Source organism: Tauraco erythrolophus, chromosome Z (genome assembly GCF_009769465.1).
Source record: "Tauraco erythrolophus isolate bTauEry1 chromosome Z, bTauEry1.pri, whole genome shotgun sequence".
Taxonomy (NCBI): Eukaryota; Metazoa; Chordata; class Aves; order Musophagiformes; family Musophagidae; genus Tauraco; species Tauraco erythrolophus.
In genome coordinates, this window is record NC_141496.1 from 14,928,314 (window position 1) to 14,951,121 (window position 22,808).

At 42.6% G+C, this 22,808-nt stretch overlaps 1 protein-coding gene across 2 annotated transcripts in view; it reads right to left on the minus strand.

The window, feature by feature from the left end:
- The window catches only part of RANBP3L (RAN binding protein 3 like), a 46,197-nt gene extending 24,840 nt beyond the window's left edge, over positions 1 to 21,357 (minus strand). For both annotated transcript variants that reach the window (XM_086629638.1, XM_086629637.1), the window contains exons 1-8: positions 21,102 to 21,357; positions 9,292 to 9,350; positions 8,990 to 9,026; positions 8,309 to 8,383; positions 7,182 to 7,256; positions 5,951 to 6,025; positions 4,347 to 4,471; positions 3,773 to 3,876 (exon numbers count right to left, since the gene is read on the minus strand). In XM_086629638.1, coding sequence (XP_086485764.1) covers positions 3,773 to 3,876; positions 4,347 to 4,471; positions 5,951 to 6,025; positions 7,182 to 7,256; positions 8,309 to 8,383; positions 8,990 to 9,026; positions 9,292 to 9,350; positions 21,102 to 21,357 — 806 coding nt within the window. The remainder of the gene's footprint in view (positions 1 to 3,772; positions 3,877 to 4,346; positions 4,472 to 5,950; positions 6,026 to 7,181; positions 7,257 to 8,308; positions 8,384 to 8,989; positions 9,027 to 9,291; positions 9,351 to 21,101) is intronic.
- Positions 21,358 to 22,808: the final 1,451 nt, after the last annotated feature.

Sequence of the window (22,808 nt, forward strand, 5' to 3'; positions counted from 1 at the left end):
GTAAACATTCAAAACCATTTCAAAATATTTTGAACTGCCAAAGCTGCATGGGATGGCAAACCAAAATAGTTTCTGCCTTGGGGGTTGATAATGAGAAACAAACTGTACCACAGAGATTAATCCTGGTCAAGGGATCAGGAGCACAGGTCGTGTTCTCCTCTATCCCTCCAGCTGTGGGCAATGACAAGCGATTAGGCAGGAAGTACCAACAGGTTAATACCTGGCTCCGAGCCTGGTGTGTCCGGCAGGGGTTTGGGTTTTTTGACAGTGGCTGGATCTGCAAGAGGCCAGGTCTGTTAGACAGGCATGGTAATAGCCTGTCCCACAGAGGGAGAAGGGTTTTGGGAAGGGAGTTGGCAGGGCTCATAGAGCTTTAAACTAGGTATGAAAAGGGGTGGGGGTGAAATCAGGATCACTGGAAGGGAGCCGGAATGCAGTATGCCAGTGCTTGTGGGGGAGGAATGCACTAGCAAGATCGCGCAGTCTTGTGAATTAGCAAGGGATCAAGGTGTCATGCCAGATTGCAGACAGAGCACAGGGGTTGTTGAGGGATTGGTTACTGTGGAAACATCTGAGCATCATCAGGGGGCTCCAGGTACCTCATCAGGGACCCAACTCAAATGTCTCTCTATGAATGCCCGCAGCTTGGGCAATAAACAAGAGGAGCTGGAGATGCTTGTGAGCCTGCAGCGCTATGACCTGATCGGCATCACAGAGACATGGTGGAATGACTCCTGCGATTGGTGTGTTGGACTAGCCCTCTATGTCAACAAACAGCTAGAATGCATGGAGCTCCACCTGGCAAGTGATGACGAAAGAACCGAGTGCCTGGGCCAGGGTGAAAGGAAGGGTAGGAGACTTTACAGTGGGACTGTGCTACAGACCACCCAATCAGGAGGACCAAGTGGATGAGGCCCTACATAGGCAGATAGGAGGTGCTGCTCGTTCACAAGCCCTGGTCCTCTTGGGGGATTTTAACCACCCTGATATCAGTTGGAAAAACAACACGGCGGGGAACAAGCAATCCAGGGGATTCCTGGAATGCATTAACGATAACTTCCTTATCCAAGTGATAGAGGAACCAATGAGGAGAGGTGCCATGTTAGACCTCGTTCTCGTCAATAGGGAAGGGCTGGTAGGTAATGTTGAACTCATGGGTAGCCTTGGCTGCAGTGACCATGAGATGGTGGAGTTTGAGGTCCTAAGGGCAGCTAAGAGGGGGAAGCTCAGCAAGCTTGAAACCCTCGATTTCAGAAGAGCTGACTTTCGCCGCTTCAGGAACCGCCTTGGTAGTGTGCCATGGGATAAAGCCCTGGAAGGACTGGGAGCCCAAGATTGCTGGTTGACTTTCAAGGATCATCTCCTCCAAGTTCAAAGGCATTGCATCCCTAAAAGGAAGAAATCAGGCAAAACCACCAGGAGACCTATGTGGATAAACAAAGAACTCCTGGCTAAAATCAAATACAAAAGGGGATTACACAAAGCATGGAAGCAGGGACCGGTAACCTGGGATGAGTACAAGGAAGTTGCTCGTGTACTCAGAGACCAGGTTAGAAAAGCTAAGGCCCTGACAGAGTCAAATTTGGCCAGCGATATTAGAAATAACAGAAAAGGATTTTATAGGTATGTGAGAGAAAAAAGGAAAACGAGAGAGAATGTGGGGCCCCTCCAGAAAGATGCGGGTGACCTGGTTGCTGAAGACATGGAGAAGGCTGAAATTTTCAACAACATTTTTGCCTCAGTCTTCACTGGCAACCACTTGAACCACACCACCCAAATCACAGAGGATGTAGGCTGGGTCTGGGAGAGTGAAGAACCAGCCAGGGTAGGAGTAGATCAGGTCTGGGAACACCTAGAGAACCTGAAGGTGCACAAGTGCATGGGACCTGATGAGATACATCCACGGGTCCTGAAGGAACTGGCGGCTGAAGTTGCTAGGCCACTAGCCATCGTATTTGAGAGGTCCTGGCAGTCTGGTGAGGTTCCTACAGATTGGAAAAGGGCAAATGTAACCCCCATCTTTAAAAAAGGGACCAAGGACAACCCGGGAAACTACAGACCAGTCAGCCTTACCTCTGTGCCAGGTAAAATCATGGAACAGATTCTCCTGGTAGCTGTACTAAGGCACATAAAAAATAACCAAGTGGTTGGTGACAGCCAACATGGCTTCCCTAGGGACAAGTCGTGCCTGACTACTTTAGTGGCCTTCTACAACAAAGCTACAGCGCTGGTTGATGTGGGTAAAGCAACGGATATCGTTTTTCTGGACTTGTGCAAGGCGTTTGACACTGTCCCACATGACATCCTTGTCTCTAAAGGATGAGAGATGTCTTGGTGAGACACGGATTTGACAGACGGACCACTCAGTGGATAAAGAACTGGCTGGATGGTCGCACTCAAAGAGTTGTGGTCAATGGTGCGATGTCTACATGGAGACCAGTGTCAAGCGGTGTCCCTCAGGGGTCTGTTCTGGGTCCAGTGCTGTTCAACATCTTTGTCAGCGACATGGATGAAGGCATTGAGTGTACCCTCAGTAAGTTTGCCGATGACACCAAGTTGTGTGGTGCCATGGACTCACTTGAGGGAAGAGATGCCATCCAGAGGGACCTTGATAGGCTTGAGAAATGGGCCAGTGCAAACTGCATGAGCTTCAACAAGTCAAAATGCAAGGTCCTTCACCTGGGTCAGGCCAGTCCTAGGCACAAATACAAACTGGGCACAGAGTGGGTTGAGAGTAGCCCTGAAGAGAAGGATTTGGGGGTGTTTATAGATGAGAAGCTCAACATGAGCCAGCAGTGTGCTCAACCGCATCCTGGGATGTATCAAGAGAAGCGTGGTCAGCAGGTCAAGAGGGGTAATTCTCCCCCTCTACTCTGCTCTTCTGAGACTCCACCTCGAATACTGCATCCAGTTCTGGTGTCCCCACCATAAGAGAGACATAGATTTGTTGGAGCGTGTTCAGAGGAGGGCCACAAAGATGATCCAGGGGCTGGAGCACCTCTGCTACGAGGACAGGTTGCGGGAGCTGGGATTGTTCAGCCTTGAAAAGAGAAGACTTCGGGGGGACCTAATAGCTGCCTTCCAATACCTGAAGGGAACCTACAGGAAGGCTGGGGAGGGACTTTTTACAAGAGTGTCCACTGATAGGACAAGGAGAAATGGGTTTAAGTTGAAGGAGAACAGATTTAGATTAGATTTTAGGAAGAAGTTCTTCAGTACGAGGGTGGTAAGACTTTGGAATAAATTGCCCAGAGACGTTGTGGATGCCCCCTCCCTGGAGGTGTTCAAGGCCGGTTTGGACAGAGCCTTGAGTAGCCTGGTCTAGTTGAGAGGCGTCCCTGCCCATGACAGGGAGGTTGGATTAGATGATCTCTGAGGTCTTTTCCAGCCTATGCCATTCTATGATTCTATGCGATCAGAGGAGAGTTCTCCAAAGAGACACAAAGATGACTGTAAACATTCAAAACCATTTCAAAATATTTTGAACTGCCAAAGCTGCATGAGATGGCAAACCAAAATAGTTTCTGCCTTGGGGGTTGATAATGAGAAACAAAGTGTACCACAGAGATTAATTCTCAGCAGGACACCATTTCTTGTGGTGTATGGAGCTCATGTCAGTACCCACAAATCCTGGCACCACACATAAACGTGAGGGAGCACTGTGTGGGTGCAGATAGCATGGGCTTAGTACCATGTTAGACATGTAGGACAAAAAGGCATGCCATAGGCCAAGTGACAAAATGGTGTAGAAATAAAATAAAAAAAAACTTACTGTGTGGTTTCAGAGCTAGAAGGATTCATAGTAGTAGATGACCTCACTGCTGTTTTGGAACTTAATGAATTCCCAACTGAGGAATAAAAGCTGTCTTCAGATAGCTGGGAATAATAAAACCAGATGAATTAATTAGACCAAGCTTATTTTCTGCTATAAACAGATCTGCTAGAAGTCCAGCATCACTGGACTTCTATATATGTGGTATATATGTGGACATATATATATGTGGTAGGTGGCAGAGCTTCCTGTGTACTAAGCCAGTGCCCTTAATCAAAACACTAAAGTGTTACTTTCTAAATAAACAAAACCCAAAAGACCCTCAAAGCTGATTTGCCCACAGAACCCTGGTATCTGAAGGTTGAGACAGCCTGCAGAGAGGGATGTTTTTTTTCACAAGAGTTTAACAGTTCACACCATGTCAGTGATGCATCAATTCCACTGAAACTGACATGGGAACTTACTTGAAAACCACGCAGTGGAATAATTAACTGTTTTAAAATAGCACTGTTGGTTTTTTTTTTAATTTGAGCTGCAAACATATATTAGTCAGTAAAATTACTTTTCTTTTTACCTGCACACGTACTTCTTCCTTAGTTATTAGAGACACTACAGGATTTTCAGGACAGGTCAGGCCTTGTGGGGGTTGTAAAACGGCAGGTCTAATGACATTCCGCAATTGACTTTGTGACAAGGATCCTTGCAAAATGCAAAGACAAAATATTTAAACAGAGACTTTTTCTTCACATCTAATTCAGACCTATATGTCTTGCCTCTTTAACTGAAAGCTTCAAAGCATATTTAAATAACATTTGTTGTGGTTTACTTGCTATATATTTTGAAAAATTGTAATCCCTTCTAAAAGACACAACTCTGCAGTGACACCAACCCTTGTTATCCTATCAGAATAAAACGGTAATGCACTATATAAAAAAATATTTATATTTATAAAATGTATTTATGTATTTAAATATATCTTTATATTTATACTCAGAATCATAGAATCACAGAATGGTTAGGGTTGGAATGGACCTCAAAGATCACCTAGTTCCAACCCCCCTGCCATGGGCAGGGAAACCCTCCACTACACCAGGTTGCCCAAAGCCTCATCCAACCTGGCCTTGAACACTTCCAGGGATGGGGCATCTACAACTTCTCTGGGCAACCTGTTCCACTGCCTCACCACCCTCAGCGCAAAAAATTTCTTCCTTATATCTAATCTAAATCTGCCCTTTTTCAATTTAAAGCCATTGCCCCTTGTCCTATCACTACACGCCCTTGTCAAAAGTCTGAGGTGAGACTGACTGGCCTGTAGTTCCTGGGTCTTCCTTTCTTCCCTTTTTAAAGATGGGGTTATGTTTCCCTTTTTCCAGTCGATGGGAACATCACTGGGCTGCCATGACTTCTCAAATATGATGGATAATTGTTCAGCATCTTAAACTGCCAGTTCCCTTAGTACCCAGGGATGCATCTCATCAGGTCTCATGGACTTGTCCATCTTCTGGTTCTTTAGATGGTCTCAGACCTGATCTTCTCCTACAGTAGGCAGTTCTTCATTCTCCCAGTCCCTGCCTTTGCCTTCTGGGACTTGGGCTGTGCCGCCGGAGCTCTTGCCAGTGAAGACTGAAGCAAAGAAGTCATTGAGAACCTCAGCCTTCTCCATATCCCGGGTAGCCAGGTCCCCCGTTTCCTTCCAGAGAGGGCCTACATTTTCCCTAGATCTTTTTTTATCACTGACTTATCTATAGAAGTTTTTCTTGTTGCCGTTGATGTCTCTGGCCAGATTTAAGTCTATCAGGGCTTTAGCTTTTCTAGCCTGATCTCTGGTTGCTCAGACAATTGCTCTGCATTTACTGCTTTGTGTTAGATCTGTCTCTTCTGGTATTTCAAATTTAATCCTGCACCTGCAGACACCAAGAGGGTTCTTCATTGCCTTCTGCAGGAGCAGAGTTATTCAGTTAGAAATGTGGAATTTCACTACTCAAGGTTATATTCAGTCCACTCAGGAATTAATTAGTCAGAGCAGAGGCTCAGCACAGAGCTCACACACTGTCAAAAAAATAACTTATGAACCTCATAAAGACAGTTAGCCTATCCCTCAGCATAGAGAGTAGTTATTTTTATGTCTAAGAATGTCTTTGTGGAACTACAGTGAACAAACATTGCAATGACAGTTACCTTCTTCTGTACTTTTGATCAAGTCAGGGTTTCTTCGAAGAAGAGCTGAGGTCATGAATATATTATTCTTCTTTACTACATAACAAGGAATTTAAACTTTAATAATCAGTAATAACAAACTTGAATTATTAATTCATGTTCCTGTAACCTCTCCCTATTTTGATAGTAACTGAGCAATAATCCAACCTATCCATCTAAACAAGATCTTTGAGATAACTGTTACTGTCTCCATTTTACAGGTGGGTAGACTTATGCACGGAAAACACCATGGGTTTTATGGCTATGTCAGAGACAGAAGTCTTTTGGATACTAACGAATGTTTTAAACTCATGAAATCCTTCTTCAGTTTTGAAAACCAGGTGCTGCTGGTTTGCAAAAGCTATTGAAATGGCAGTGCTATCTGGGCCAGTCTTAGGCATTTTTCAAGATGAGTAAATGAGGCCCAAGAACTTGGGAATAAATAAATGTGCTCTGCCTTGTTCTGGTAAAAAGGCTTTCACAACCTAATGTAACGATGGCAGCGAACCACTGATACTTTCACTGATTTAATAAAGATACCGAACACCGACCAGAAAGTGATGGCAACCATGTACCACGTCCCGTAAAACCGACACAACTGATAGTCTACACACAATCACTACTTTTTCACTGCAGAAAGCGTGAGGTTTCTTGCCATAACAATGTGGTGTCCTCTTAAGATTGTTTAAAAATCCTTTATACCAATGTCTGTCAAGGACCTGTCTCTAGTAAGAGATATAGACTAGGATTTAAGACCACTTCATCATTCCCATTAGTGGTAAGTGGGAGAATACTCATAGGGTCACTGGTTAGGTGGAAGACAGGCTCCTAGGATAGAAAATGGTATTTCTACAGGAACCATCACCATTAAATTGCAAGCAAAATAATTCATGTAATTACTTTAAATCCATTTTGTTTTACAAGTATAATTTGTACCACACTACGTGTATGCCTGTTTGCAAATTATTCAAAAGATTCCTACCCAGCACTGCAGAATTTCCTAACAACAAATGCAAAAAACATTTCTTGTAGTGAAGTGCCAGTCCTCCTCCTAAAACATTCCTTCCTCCTGTCCAAATACCAATCTAGTCCAATGCACTCCAGTTCTGTCCTGCAGAAAAAGCATTTCTGTACACCTCTCTATTTTAGCTAATACCTGCTTTTCTACATAAATATTTTTTGGTTTTGTTGTTTTCCTTTTTTTTTTAATTACCTGGCTGAGAGGGAGGGAAGGTAGGAAAAATGGTAAAGGAAGATGACCTCCCTCTTCTCTGAGTGACAGTTGCATCTGAAAGAATAAGAGACTGAAATTATTAGTTGTTTGAAAAAAAGAAAAAAAAAATTCAGGTTAGCCAATTTGACGTCATGCCTTCATTGGCAGTAGACTAGATTACTACTGCTAACTACCAGCTTTCTGAAGCGGACTGTTAGGTTATGCCTACACTGCTGAATCAGAGAGGTCTCTGAGGCCAAGTGGCACAGCCTGGCTCAGGCACACTGCTTATGGCAAGTCCATTCTGTAACAGTTTTGTCGTGGAGATCACATGTTGGAGAGGTTCAAAACAGAACCAGGGCATGAGCTATCAGTTAAGCAGTGGGGACAATCAAGAGGTCAAAAGCTCAAGCTTTCTCCTGCACCCTGCTTCATTTTTTGGTATAGGCATACCCTAAAATTTCTACCATATCTATGATTTTCTGTGTATGATCTCAATATAATTTTCAGAGTAAACCAAACTCAGCTTATCTTAAATTGTCTTAGCTACATTTAAGTGCATCACAGGACTAGAGAAAACAAAATATAGTGTACACATATTAATGCCTGAATTCAGAAATAACTTTCTGGTCCCATCTGTATGTTAAAAATAAACACTGTAAGAAATGGATCATTCCTTCTGCACAGTATCCTCAGTGACTTCCATGCATTTTCCATGGAAGCAATATCCAGTCCTCACAAGGCCTTCAAGCCACGTTGGCTGAAAACTGCTTTTCATTTTCAGGGATTGCCCAGGGAACATCAATCCCTTCCACAAACCAGGGAGTCTCATTCCTTTCCAGCCCTCCTCCTTCCTTGCCTGTGTGAGCAATTCAAGGAAATGATATGAAATACACAGATTTGTCACTTCTTGATGCAATATTGTGTAAGTCTGGAAAATTAATATATTTTTATTTTAAATGGGATTTATTGGAGATCACTAGCAAATTTATATCCATGTTTCAGTTTTCATGCCTTGCAGCATTTCTACAGTGCAGAAATGTTTCTTAGACAGGAAAATTCCTTCTTTACCAGATGAGAATACAGAACTATAGTAATTCAAACATGACTGGAGCTAAACATCATACCTGCATTAGGAAAGTCAGACTTCTGGCATGTAAAAGATGATGATCTTGCACGCTTTCTGGCACAACTAATGAAATCTGAAGAAAAGTAAATATAATGTTCTGCAGGGAGAGACTGGCAGGAGATTTCAGCACAATGATGTGATACGGAACTAAAACTTGAACACAATAAATTCTAGGAATGACTTACAGGAACAGCTTTAAGGCAGTACCTAAGAGCACAAGGGCTTTGGAATCTCAGTCAACACCTGGTATAAAGCCAGGGAGTCTTTGTTATTTCTGCTAAGTTTAGGGAACCTAAATCAAGCACTTAGAATCAATTCAGAGCCAATAGGCTCAGATACACTAAGAATGAGAAGTTAAATTACGATGTAGCCTAAACAAATAGAAAAGGGCAGCTAGGATCTCATACAGCTGATGAATGTATTTGGTCACTTTTCAGGGCTTCTGGAGTTTGGCTTTCTGGTAAATATGAGAAGTAAGATGGAAAAATTCTTGAGGATAAGACAGGGACATATATACTAGGACATAGTAGGTGGCTCTACAAGCCACATAGTCTTAGTTACTAACAGGGGTTTCTCCCAGCTCATACAAAGTAAGAGTCTGAACACTATTTTCACAGGCAACAGTCAGATCTATGAATAACTCTGTATTATTATACCATTTCAGTGAGGTGGTTATTACCATTTTCAGCTTTGCAAACTGGATCCTCTGCAGGCCGCTGGGAAAAAAATATAAATGTGGAAAGGTCATGGAGAATAGAACAACCATTTTCTAGACCAGGGCACAAAGTATATCAATCCAGCATATATGCACTAAAAGCAGTCTTGTTTCCAGTTTCTACTTTTCCTTGTTCTATTTTGAGACCATTTATTACAAGTCTTAACGTGGGCTAAAATCTTTTATTACTGCTAGGATCATTGTCTATACAATTCTCATTTCTCATCATTTTTTATCAATTATAGGAAAAAAAAAAAAGTTTTTACCTTCAAAGGATGGTCCTTCTTTTCAAAAACAAATGTCGGCTGGGCAAGCACTGATCTCTCTGGAAAAGAGAAAAGATCATTTTTGTTAAGAATTCTGTAATAGCACTTCTCAACCCCAATTCTCAAAGTGCTGTGCAATAACAAACAAGACTTTATCCTTTTGCTGCAAACAAAGAAAATGTAGACCTGCAGGGACGTACAGCACAGTCTGTAAATAATAAAAAAGAAAAGCTAGAGTCATAGAATCATAGAATGTTTTGGGTAGGAAGGGACCTCAAAGATCATCTAGTTCCAACCCCCCTGCCATGGGCAGGGAAACCCTCCACTACATCAGGTTGCTCAAAGCCTCATCCAACCTGGCCTTGAACACCTCCAGGGATGGGGTATCCACAACTTCTGTGGGCAACCTGTTCCAGTGCCTCACCACCCTCAGAGGGAAGAATTTCTTCCTTAGATCTAATCAAAATCTCCTCTCTTTCAGTTTAGATCCATTGCCCCTTGTCCTATCACTACATGTCCTTGTTAAAAGTCCCTCTCCAGCTTTCTTGTAGGCCCCCTTAAGGTACTGGAAGGCTGCTGGAAGGTCTCCCCAGAGCCTTCTCTTCTCCAGGCTGGACAATCCAAACTCTCTCAGCTTGTCTTCATAGCAGAGGTGCTCCAGACCTCGGATCATTTTCGTGGCCCTCCTCTGGACCTGCTCCAACAGTTCCATGTTGGAACAGTCCACATATCCCAGTGTGAGTTTTACCACAGGATTTGGCCTCATATTGTTTTATACTCATTTTAGTTAAAAAGAACAAAAAAAGTGCTTTTAGCTTTTACAAACAACATCTGCCATCCTTTAAGGGTGAACTGCAGCTTTGGTTTTCAGAAAAGTGCAAGGATGTGAAATGCAAAATGATCCCAAAAGGAAAGCAAGGAAATGCCTTACATTTGGCCTCTCACCTACATTCATACTTTCCATTCTTTAGGCTTCAGGTAAGTGAATGGCTAGTGTTAGTTTTAATGTGTGGGTACGTGTAAACATACGAAGATCTATAGAGCAAATTCTACTCAGAGGTATACCTCTACATTTCTTAGGTATGACTGAAAACGACTTTGGATCCATGCTCTTTTTTTTTTTTTTTTCAAATGAAACATATTTCAGCATACAGTTGCCTCACATCAAATTTTGTGTTGATTTAGGGTTCAGTACATCTTACATGACTTCTTTGGGCTACTTACTTTGCTAAGAATGAGACCTTCATAGCATGTGCAACTCTAACGGACTAACTTTGGTTGTCAGTGTGAAAAAGGAGTTTTTTTCATCAGTACTACCAATGAATGACACATTTATTATGCCAATAAATGGCACAATTAAAGAGCAAACAAGCAGACACAAATGGACTTTTTTTAGACCACCACATACATGATTCACCTCATGCTACATTGAGATGTCTGTAATATGCAGTCAATAGAAACAATCTGCTTCTGAGTATGAGCATATTTTTGTTGTGTACATTAGGAGGTCAATGGAGACCTAAATGAACGTATTTCTCTCCATGGGTGATAAGGACAGACTGTGGTGACTATGGAGCTTTATCACTGGCCTTTAGCGAGAGAAATCCTGTACTTGATATCTTATCAACTGAGATTTGACAGAATATTTATCACATACACACCATTTTTATAACATTGGCTTCCTCGGTTTTATATTCGAATATTTACCTGTTCAACAAAAACGTCCATGTGAACAATACATGGATTGACATTTTTATCTTGGCTTGAACAGCTATTTGTGACCAAACGACTCCAGCATTGCTATAAAATACTTAGCGGTTTAATAAAGCAAATATCAGCCTATCATGGAGGTTTTAAAATTACTAAATAAATATATATTCAACAATCAAAAAGGAAACAGTTAAAATAAATGCTGCATGTATGTAAACAGGGGCAAGAAGCATGAAACTATTACTCAAATCCATTACAGACACAGCAGTAATAACTAATACTGTTTTGCTGCTGTTGAAGTTGATTTTGTATTTACTTGGGCATTATGAGTGTGCAAAGAACTGAATTTAGCAAACTTGGCATGCTTTGCAGTGAAGGTCTGGTTTGTCCTTAAAAGAAAAAGCAGAAAAATTTCACATTGTTCAACTCCAAAAAAAGATAATTCTCTGTCACTGAAAGTTAAAGAAAATTTCCATAATCTGGTTGCAGCTGGGGCCATGGCACGGCATGAGATAGAGCAATTCCAACTCTATTCACTAGAGGGAAGTGGCACACATAAATAATAGTATTTCACTGAAACATGGTCTATTCAATAGAATAGGCTTTTTTCCTGTCTTGTATTCTTATTGAATGAAGGAAGAATACAAAACTAGTAGCATGACTATAGCATGACTTCATATCCTCCACAGTACCTCTCAAATCTCGGAAGCTGGCAGTATTTCTAAAGGTACATTTACTATTCCAAAATATGGAATTAGCAAAGATGAATTGCTATGAAAAAGGAACTGATTTCCTATCTCAGAGTTAACTTTTGCTGGAGCTAAAAGTCTGTAGGGAGTTTGAAGTAACTAGGAACACTCACCACAATTTAAACAACAAAATTCCACTAATAGTTTAAAACCCAGAAGTTCCTGAGGAAAAATTCTTAATTGGTTGATTATCAACAGAAACATATGAAGCTAGGGTATAAAGGTATCTCTTACAGATAGATACGCGTATTTTGATATTGCAGTAAATATTAAAGATATATCCCATCAACTGCTTTTGAGCCAAAGGGAAAACTTTCTTGCCATCAGTAGATTTAATCAGAGGGTGCTGACGCTGCCGCCACGGCTATTTATCATTTTTATGGTTCTGTATTGCTTCTACCCAAACCAAGAAAATCTTTTTGCAATTCCTGAAAAGTATTCCACGTAGCTTATCAGTAAGATCTTCACTCGTCAATCAGGCCATTCATAACAGAGTTTTAAAAATATATTTGGGTTAACTATATATGTATCCTATGCATCAATATCCAATTACATTTTAAACTTCTCAGATATTCAAGCACCTGATCCCCACAGAAAAAACAATGCAGAATCACTTCTGGATATAACATAAAGCCATCAAGGAGTTACCCCAATTGTGTCAACGTGCTAATTTTAACACTAGTGAGCAACTTTACATTTCTCTCCTTCATTTTCCGTGCTAAGGTTGCCGCTGCCAGAGTGGATGGCTGTATGCCTGGAGAAGAAGAAGCCCTTCTGCACCCTCCCTTCCTAGCAGCAGCGAGGGCACTCAGCCTGGCAGGGCCTGAGTCCGTCCCAGGGAAGAGGCAGCAGCAGCCAAGGCCAGGTGCATGCAGACGCAGAGGGAGGGACGGGATGAAGTGGGCTGGAGCTGCTCCTCCTTCTTATCACCAACAGGACAGACAGACGGACACAGGCTGACTAGTGCCTGGTTAAGACTGGACTGCTCCTCAGCAGCTTGGTGCTTGTGGATAAAAGAGGCTGTTGGAGAAGTTACCAGAAAATCCTGCCAAATGGGCTACCTCTGGCTGCAGGGACTGCAATAATTCACCAGCCTCAGCCAAGAGTCCAGAGAGAGGACCTGTCTGTCTGCCCACAAATAATGCCCACAAATTTGGCCCTCTTTTCCTCACTACAGTTCCTCTGAAGTTGCTGAATTAGAAAAGTCTTGGCCTAATGTTGGCTGCATTCAGAGTTCAAAATAAGCCCTTTCGCAGAAGACACATTAGAAATGTCCGGTTCCCTTGTTTGAGATCTTATCTGCAAGGCCTCCTGGCTCTTGGCTGTGGTCCTGCACAGTAGCACTATCAGACACGCTCTGACCTGGGCTCCCCGACACAGAAGGCACCTGGGTCTCAGGTCTGGTGCCTGCTCTGCTCTGCTCTGCTCATCCAGCATGGGCATCCCTGCTCCATCGCTCTCCTCAACACTCTCCTTGGCAATTGGCAAATTATCGTCATTCATCTGCCCAGATGGAGTCTGCATTTATAGAGTTTCATTTGAAAGAACATACAGAGGTGCATTTTGGGAAAACCAATTGCTGGCTGCTGCCTAAGCCTAGGAAGCTCTAGTCAGAATGACATGCAAGAAATAACGTAAAATTGCTTTCACCAGCTCCAGTTGTATCCCAAAAGCCAGCACCGTTCATGGGTCCTTCAGCCTTTGCTGTGTGACATTTCACTCATCGCTTTTATTGCTGTTACTTTTCCTATAGCTGCAGAAACTTCACAAAATATATACTTGAAAAAATAAGCGGCACTGATGGTTTTGAAAATTTGAGAGTTGTTATTATTATTGCTCCATCTTGCCCAGAGAACAGATAAGTGATCTTTAACATTTGAGGGGAAAGGACACAGTGGAGAGAATATAAGCCCAAATCTTCCTCCAATTTTCAGGCAGTCATATGCCTGAAGTCGTATGTCAAGAGTGGCTGACAGTGCTCAGGCTCTACCCCTCGCAAAGCTAAGCAAAACTCAAATCTTTAAGAGGGTAGATAGGAATTTGTGATCTCAATAGAAGTTTTTTACTTCTGACTTTTAAACAGTTAATTTTTACATTTTCAGATTCAAAAGAAAATAAATTCTGACGTATCTTCAAACTTGTGAGAAGTCTGAAAACATTTTAATTCATATTCATAGTAAGTACTTTCACATTTTTGTATCTAAAGTTAGGCACCTATATCTATAAAAAATAACAATAGAACGTTTTATATCACTCAGGATGGCTGACAACAGTGAAAGTTGTGAATGTCCATCAAATCTAAAAATCAAACTGATTTAATGTATGCATTAAAATGCTAAAATGCTGGCTTCAGAGTTTGACAGTGTGAATCATACTTTTCTCCTCCAGTCTTAGCAACATATACTATTGTAGAGAGGAAGTACAGAAACTGATTTTCTCATTCAAATTTGTGTTCTGTTCAAATTGATTTCACTGGTTAGTCATCCCCTTTAGCTAATTACAAAACTGAGTAACTATTTAAGGAATTAGGCTTTCTGTGATGTCAGAGGTATGCAACATCACCCAGATTTTTCAACTCCTGCTCAGTGACTAGACAATACTCTCTTAAGGGACTAGCCAGTCAGTGTTGAAGAAAGCTGTAACTACTTTTCCAGTAAATTAACTTAATACGTTCTAAAATGTAAGGTTAGACACTTTACATGGTGTTCTGCTTTTCTGCTTTGTATTAGATTTTAAAATTGGGCTTAACTGAAAGCCATATGAAAAACTCTACTTTTAAATACTTCACCACAGAGCTGGCAGTAGACGTTTTTTATTCTATTTGTCAAGTGAATCATAGAATCATAGAGTCATAGAATCATAGAATGGTTAGGGTTGGAAGGGACCTTAAAGATCATCTAGTTCCAACCCCCCTGCCATGGGTAGAGAAATCCTCCACTACACCAGGTTGCCCAAAGCCATTGACCAGTTGGGTTGCAGGATTCTCAGATCTCTCTTGTTCCTTTCAACAGTTTGATACAGAGAATTTCTTTAAAGGCCTAATGCCAATCGACGGGATTTTGCCTGAGCTTCTTCTATTCTGACAATCATAGAATCATAGAATGGCATAGGCTGGAAGGGACCTCAGAGATCATCTAATCCAACCTCCCTGTCACAGGCAGGGACGCCTCTCAACTAGACCAGCCAACTCAAGGCTCCGTCCAACTTGGCCTTGAACACCTCCAGGGAGGGGGCATCCACAACGTCTCCGGGCAATTTATTCCAAAGTCTTACCACCCTCGTACTGAAGAATTTCTTCCTAAGATCTAATCTAAATCTGTTCTCCTTCAACTTAAACCCATTTCTCCTTGTCCTATCAGTGGACCCTCTTGTAAAAAGTCCCTCCCCAGCCTTCCTGTAAGTTCCCTTCAGGTATTGGAAGGCAGCTATTAGGTCCCCCCGAAGTCTTCTCTTTTCAAGGCTGAACAATCCCAGCTCCCGCAACCTGTCCTCGTAGCAGAGGTGCTCCAGCCTCTGGATCATCTTTGTGGCCCTCCTCTGAACACGCTCCAACAGATCTATGTCTCTCTTATGGTGGGGACACCAGAACTGGATGCAGTATTCGAGGTGGGGTCTCACAAGAGCAGAGTAAAGGGGAAGAATCACCCCTCTTGACCTGCTGACTGCACTTCTCTTGGTACATCCCAGGATGCATATATGTTATTTGTTTAGCTCTTTACAAATAACTATCAATCCTGCAATCAGGTATTTCAGATTGACTTAGCTACAAAACTGAATCCTTCACACAAAACCCGGGAAAATTCCCCACCCAGTAGTTCATAACTGCCAACAAAGATGTAACACCGATAACAAAATCTGATTTGCAAGAAATTACATTTTTCTCATAATTCCTTAAATTAAAATAACAACTTGCATCTCTTTGTTTTTTGCAGCAATCCCATATGCACCTCACAGGAAAACTTTTAACTCTAAACCAGAAACTACAATTTTTACTTTACACAGTAAAAAGAAAAAAGAAAATAACTTCTTACTCAAAGATCATTTTATCAAGTAGAATAAGATTCTGGAAAATTGTGTAATCTCCAAATAATGTCACTAACTTACAAAAACTGCATCCAGCTTTCCCTAACAACATCCTAGTAAGCCTTACACCACACACAAAACCTACTACACGGAAATTTATAATCAGATTCTAATTTTATCCTATCAAAAGATAAGGCTATGATATAGTGTTAGCAAGCTTCTGTGCTCTGATACACTATAGCACGAACTTCACTAGCTTTATATATTAGTTATAATTTGCAAAAATAAAAGCAGAAACACTTCTGCATTTTGATATTACAGTTTAGATTGCTGGCTCCCAAGTCATAGAACTCAAATCAAATAAAGTTAAGCAGTAACAACAAATTCTTGTACTAACATTGTCATTGTGTTTTTCACATACAAATTAGCTCAGCAGGAACATGTAATTGGGGAAGATGTTGAGAAGAAAAGTAGATTTACTGTTACTTTAGTTGCTACATTCCCAGAGGTACTTCCACATTACCAAAATACTAACAAAAAGAAACCAAGGGAGAGCTTTGCCTCTGCCGTTTATGAATATATGCTATCTACAGCTATTGCTTGAAAAAAACACTAGGACAAAATACTGTGCCTGGTATTTTGTGGCAATACATGTGAAGAAAAAGAAAGCAACAAGGGACTAGCATGTAAGTGGGAGATATGGATCCAGAAAATAGTATAGTCTGTTTCAAAAAAATTGGAATTATTTTGACTATGCTAGCTGATGATGTTTCCATTAACATATTGCCTCAAGGAGCATCAGAGTTAAACTATGTACTAATGTGACCAATTTTTGTTCAATATGCTCCAAAAATGATGGAAAACTACCTGTATTTCAGATAATAAAACTGTAATAACAGGCAGAAGAGAAATACATGTAGTTAAAATATGCAGTAGGATAAATTAACAAAATACTTTGTTATCCAAGTTGAGACTCATGTTTAAATATTGTTTCTGGCTTTTGATACAAAAAGAGATTTGTCAGTATTTCCAGAGATGGACGTCTTAATCTAAAAAGAGGTGAAGAAATAGCAAAAACCTTCTGGCTCAGAATGGGATTTGCAAACCTGCAGTAGAACCGCGGTTTCTGTTTTATAAATACTCACTGAACTTTCAACATAAAATAGTCAGTTCACAGCCAAGCAAGGAGTGCAACAAGGCTGCCAGCCAACATCTCCAGTCCCTCAGTGACCCCACTACGTAAACCAGGCTTTCCTCTGCCAAAACTTAAATAAGCAAGATGACACAAGGCCAAATGGGGATGTCCTAGAACAGTACTTTAGACACTTGACTTCATAAAATTGACTGACTTTAAGGCATACAGAAAAAGCTTCTAAAAATTTCATGTTGCTGATCCTTAGTAACAGGTCTGTTTCTGAAAGCGCTGAGCAGTTGAGAACACCAGTGGAATTCACGTGCACGGATGGCTGCTCAGCACCTTTGAAAAATCAGGTCACTTACTTAAGACTCTAAATATGGACCTGGAAACCTACTTTCAGATTCTTGTTTATTACCCTTCACACTTCTGATTTTTGCTTTTGAAGCGTATTCAGTACCCTCTAGGACAACTCCCTTAAAAATTAAGATCAGTTTTAATGCCAAGATGGCAGGATTTTCTAAGCAAATTTACATATATATTTTTTTGCTAAGACATTATGAGACAAGATTGATTAATACATTTGCATCTAAATCCATTGTATGTACATGGTGGGTTTTTTTAATTGGTAACCACTAAAAAGAATACAGGAAAATAAAAAAGAGTCATAAAGGAAATTAAATTCTAATCTGCTCAAATCTCCAATGCTAATCAGAAGGGTTTTCCATACACAGAGGTACCAGAGATGCATGTTGCTATACAGGCAACAAATTTTCAAAATCACTATCTTAGTCATACTTTCAGACTTGTAAGCTAATAGGATATTTTCTTTTAGAATAATCTCCTGTTGAAGAGTGTCAGCCAATCAATACATTTGCAACAAGTTCTCATGAATCCCTATGTTCCAAAAATGTTCAGTAAAAACTGTTCTAAATAATTGGTCCAAAATCATACTGAAGTTTTATGAGAAGAAATAACTTCAGCATTATTAAAATAAAGTACTTCGAACACATGTAGATGAAATATTGGACAAAGCCTTTCCTTTTTTGAAAAACAATGTTGTTGAGAATTTTATTCCTAGAGATCTTCATACAACAGACATTTGGCCACCTGGCTCTGCTTGCTACAGAAATGACTGTACTTCAGTGGCCTATGTAGAGACTGCTGAACACAGCACTGCATGCTGTTCAAATGCTCTATGCTAAATACAAAGTGTACATTGCTTATCTTGGGTTCAGATTGCATCCTGTAAATACAGTTTGAGGAACTGGTAAATAACTTCACATGTCCCTGTTTGGATCAACAGAAAGTACATCATCAAAAAAGTGAGTTTCCATTCCATCATACTCAGAAAGAGGAAAGGAAAAGTTCATCCAACTGATTATTGCAAAATGAAACTTCTGGAAGAACTTGTCCTAGGACAGCTTTACTGTACTGTTAAGACTCCAGTCCTGCATATTCTTTGTCATACAAATAGTTCATAACCCACAGAGATAATTTCACTGTCATCAGTGAGACTGGTTATGAGAGCAAGGATTCTGCATCCAGGCACAGTTGTGCAGAATCGGGCCCTAACTTTTCAAGGCATGTTCACCCTCTCTTCAGTCACTCTTCTCAGTGCTACAGATTCTAAATACAGTTGTGCTGATCCGTGTGAAAAAGGTTCTTTTACTCGAACAATTCCACTTACTACTCTTAGCTTCAACTGTGGGTTTATAGCATGCCATTTGAGATTTAAAAATTAACATACTTCCCTTTAGCCATGGAAACTTAGCTGACAGCCTGCTAAATGTTTATAAATACAGCATATGTCACACCCATTCATTCTGTTGAGCACAGTCCTCATCTTTATACGGGCAAGACATAAATAGGCATTAAAAAAACCCAAACCCTAATCCAGCAATACTTTAACACAATTTCTGAGAGAAATGAAACCCCATTGGCTTTATTTCAAACATAAGAGTGAAGAAAATATTTTTAGGAGTCTCATCACTGCAATGTAATTCTAGCAGTGATGCAATGACAGAAGTAACTGTGTCACTAGACCAGCAGGACTGTGCCAAAGTATGTAACAAAAAATAGTTTTGTAAACATGGAAACTTCCAACATCCCAGTGCTTAGCATTTTTAATCTACCATAAAAGTCTGTAAAACACTTAAAGCAAGGGCAATAAAATTCACAGGCATATAAAGCTTTACCATTTTCAGGACATTGTACTAATATTAAACTTCATCAATCCCTACAAAATAGCATGAAAGAAATACTCTTTCCTTTTTGTGTAGAAATTGAACTATACAGGTAATAATGATCCAACAGCACTTACATATCCTTAAATTTTAGGCATGTAAATAAGTTGGACTATGTGTGCTCAACATGTAGCACAAACTGAAAGGCTGGTTAACTAACAAATTAGCCCAAGCACTCTAAACTGTATCAGTCACAGCATCAGGTTTAGACCTGCAAAGCGCATGCTTCCTCTTGCTACTTTGGGTTCTTTCATGCATGATATGGAATACTTCATTGACCAATTTAGCCCTCAATCCTAAGTCTAAGTTAAAATCATAAGGAGAGTTGTGGACCCTTTCTGCTGACTACGCCCCCCCCCACTAGCCTGTTGTGCTCCTGCACACTGGCAAGAACACGGCAGCTGAAAAGTCCTTGAGGTCTCAGTACCAACTATAAACATCAGTGTGCTATCAACATTCTTCTTATAAAAAATCCCAAACTAAAACTAAAACATAGAGCTCTTCTAGCTGCTAAAAAAAAAACTAATTCAAAAAATGGTTGGTGGTGTCATCTGCAAAATGTCCTTCATATTAGCACTTGTTTCTTTGTGCATCCTCTTAAAAAATGTTACTATTACAATTTCATAGAAATCATTATCAATTCTTGGCCCTCCTCACTACCTAGATGATAATGGATTTTGCTGTCCACCTCTGCAGTCAGGCATCTCTCTGAAGAGCTAGACTGGGCCAGTTTTGCTCTTGGTGCCCAGGGTTGCAGGGCAAGCCAGGAACAGCCAGGAAGGCAAGCACTGTTCCCACCTGCTGTCCGGCTCAGCATTTTGGAAAACTGCAGAAAGTTTAAATGACAGGGAAGGCAACACTCTCAGAAACATGGAGAGACAGCTTTGTGGTGCTCTACAAGTAAAACCCCCAACATAGACTATCTGGCAGCATCTTTTCTTCAACTAAAATACACATTGGAGATTCTTGGCAGATTACCACTGTCCTGGTTTCAGCTGGGACAGAGTTAGGATTTTTTTTTTAGCAGCTAGAAGAGCTCTATGTTTTAGTTTTAGTTTTAGTTTGGGATTTTTTATAAGAAGAATGTTGATAGCACACTGATGTTTATAGTTGGTACTGAGACCTCAAGGACTTTTCAGCTGCCGTGTTCTTGCCCGTGTGCAGGAGCACAACAGGCTAGGGGGGAACGTAGTCAGCACAAAGGGTCCACAACTCTCCTTATGATTTTAACTTAGACTTAGGATTGAGGGCTAAATTGGTCAATGAAGTATTCCATATCATGCAGCGTCATGCCCAGTATAGAGATGAGAGGTGTTCAGAAAGAAGGGCTTTTGCTCTTCTGGGGGCTCTCACTCTTGGACTCTTGAAGTGCTCTCTCTCTCTTTTTTTCTTTTTTAGGCCTCTCACTCATTTGAGATGGCAGTGTTGGGACTCACCTGTTTCAGAATTGTTTACTGGGATGGGACAGACCTTGGTCATCAGGCGGTAAGCAATTACACTGTGCATCACTTGATTGTATATACTATTATTATAATTTTTTTTCATATATTATTGTTGTTATTAAATTGTTCTTACCTCAAACCATGAGTCTCCTTCCCTTTTCCCCTTTAATTCTCTTTCCCATTCCCAGAGGGTGGGAGAGGGTGAGCGAGCGGCTGTGTGACATTCATTTGCTGGCTGGGCTAAATCACGACCGCCACTAAAAACTTGCAATAAAGAAACTACAACCAGCCAAGCTCTTGTTTTGCATCACCCACATCAACCGCGCACGTTCTTTGTGTTCATCCCATTCCCCAGAAACCTCCTTGCAGGAGTAACACAAGAGACATGTAGAAAATATTAGAATCATAGAATGGTTTGGGTTGGAAGGGACCTCAAAGATCATCCAGTTCCAACCCCCCTGCCATGGGCAGGGAAACCCTCCACAACAAAACCGACAAAACCTACCTCTGCAGCTATCCTCCTCGGGATTTAACTTGTCGCTACAGGAGCCGCGGCAGGGCCTGCAGATGGTCTGTTCTTGCAGTCGAGCAGCTTGGTGCAGAGCCCAGGGGTCACTTGGCCATTCTCTTCTTTTGGGGAGGTAAGGCTTCGCCTTTGCACCGTGCCCGGATCTGGCTGAAACGTCGTAGCCTGCACAGGAGCGCTGTGTACCTGTACACAGAACATTCCCTTTGCAAGCAGAAATTGGCTGGTTTTTCATTATGAGGTCCTCAGCAGTACCTTTACATATATATATGTAATCATATATATATATATAAGCCGTAGTTGGGTCTAGAACTTTGGATTTAGGCTTATTTGCTGTTCCCCACGCCACACATCGCCCCCCTAACAACTAGCCCGGCAAGGCCCGGCAACGGGCAGCCCTGGCAGCCGCCACCGGACGGGAACAGCGGCGCCGCCGCCGGCGGCCGGGAGCGGCGGGACGGCGCCCCGCGGGCAGCGCTCCGCCGGACCGAGGGGCGGCCGCTGCGCCGGCCCGCCGGGAATGGGAACACGCCGGCGGCACGGTGACAGCTCGAGCAGCTCCCGGCGGGGGCCGGCCGCTGGGAGGGGATATGCAAAGCCGGACACATTAACATAAGAGGGCGGGCGGGGACGCGGCCGGAGGGGCTCTGCGCGGTGTTTGCCGGCGGCGGCTGAGAGAACGCGGCGGCGTTCAGCCATGGGTGGGCGCAGCGGCGTGCGGCGTGTGGCGCGTGCCGGGCGGGGAGCGCCGGGGCCGCCCGCGACCCGCGGCGCGGAGCGAGGGCCCCGCGGGGACGGGCTGGCGGCGGCCGCGGCTGATGGGGCTGTCAGTGCCCGGCGGCGGCCGAGGAAGCACCGCCGGGGCCGGCTCCTGCCCCGCGGGGGGCGGCTGCAGCTGCTGTCCCGCTGCTCCGGACACCGCCGGGGTCGGGATCTCGCCAGCTGCCCGGCGGCACTGCGGGGACGGACCCTACGCGGCGTTCACCTGGTTGTGAGGGCTGAACGCCGTCGTCCACCGCCTCCAGCCCGGCAAAGGGCGGCGGAAGGCCGGCAGCCGCCTCTGAGGGCTTGTCGCGGCGCAGGGGCCGGCAGCCGCCGGGCTCGGAGCGGACAGGGGCCCGCGGGGAGCGCTGCCGGGCGGCGCTGGAGCGGGAGGCGGCGGGAGGGGCCGCCGCGCTTGGCGCGAACGCACCCTCGGTTCGGGCCGCCGCTGCCCCGGCGCCGCCCGCTGGGCCTTTGATCGGCCGGTGGAAACGCAGCCGGTCGTGAGAATGTATCTGGAAAAGCCCTTAAAAAGATCCATGCTGCCGCCCTAATTGGTGATTTCATCGTGAAGGACCTGTGTTACCTCTCTAATGGAATTGCAGAGTTTGCTCAGGAGCTATCTGCTTCGATACTGCGCTCGATATTGATTTTTTGGCTTTTTGTTTTCAAAAAGAAGATGAAATGTCAAGCAAAGCAGGCAAGCGCTATGATTATTCCCACGCTGATGTGGACCAAACACAGTGTCAGCAAAAAAAGATGTGAAGAGTCCCCTCCTTCCAGATGCACTGTGCGGCAAGTTTATACTGCCTCTTCTGTGTCTCCTGTTGTTCGCTTAAATGATAACAGTCCCGAATTCTCCATTTCAAGTCAGAGCAATTTCAGACTATGATATTGCAGGCCGGGTGTTAAACTGCCTCTAAT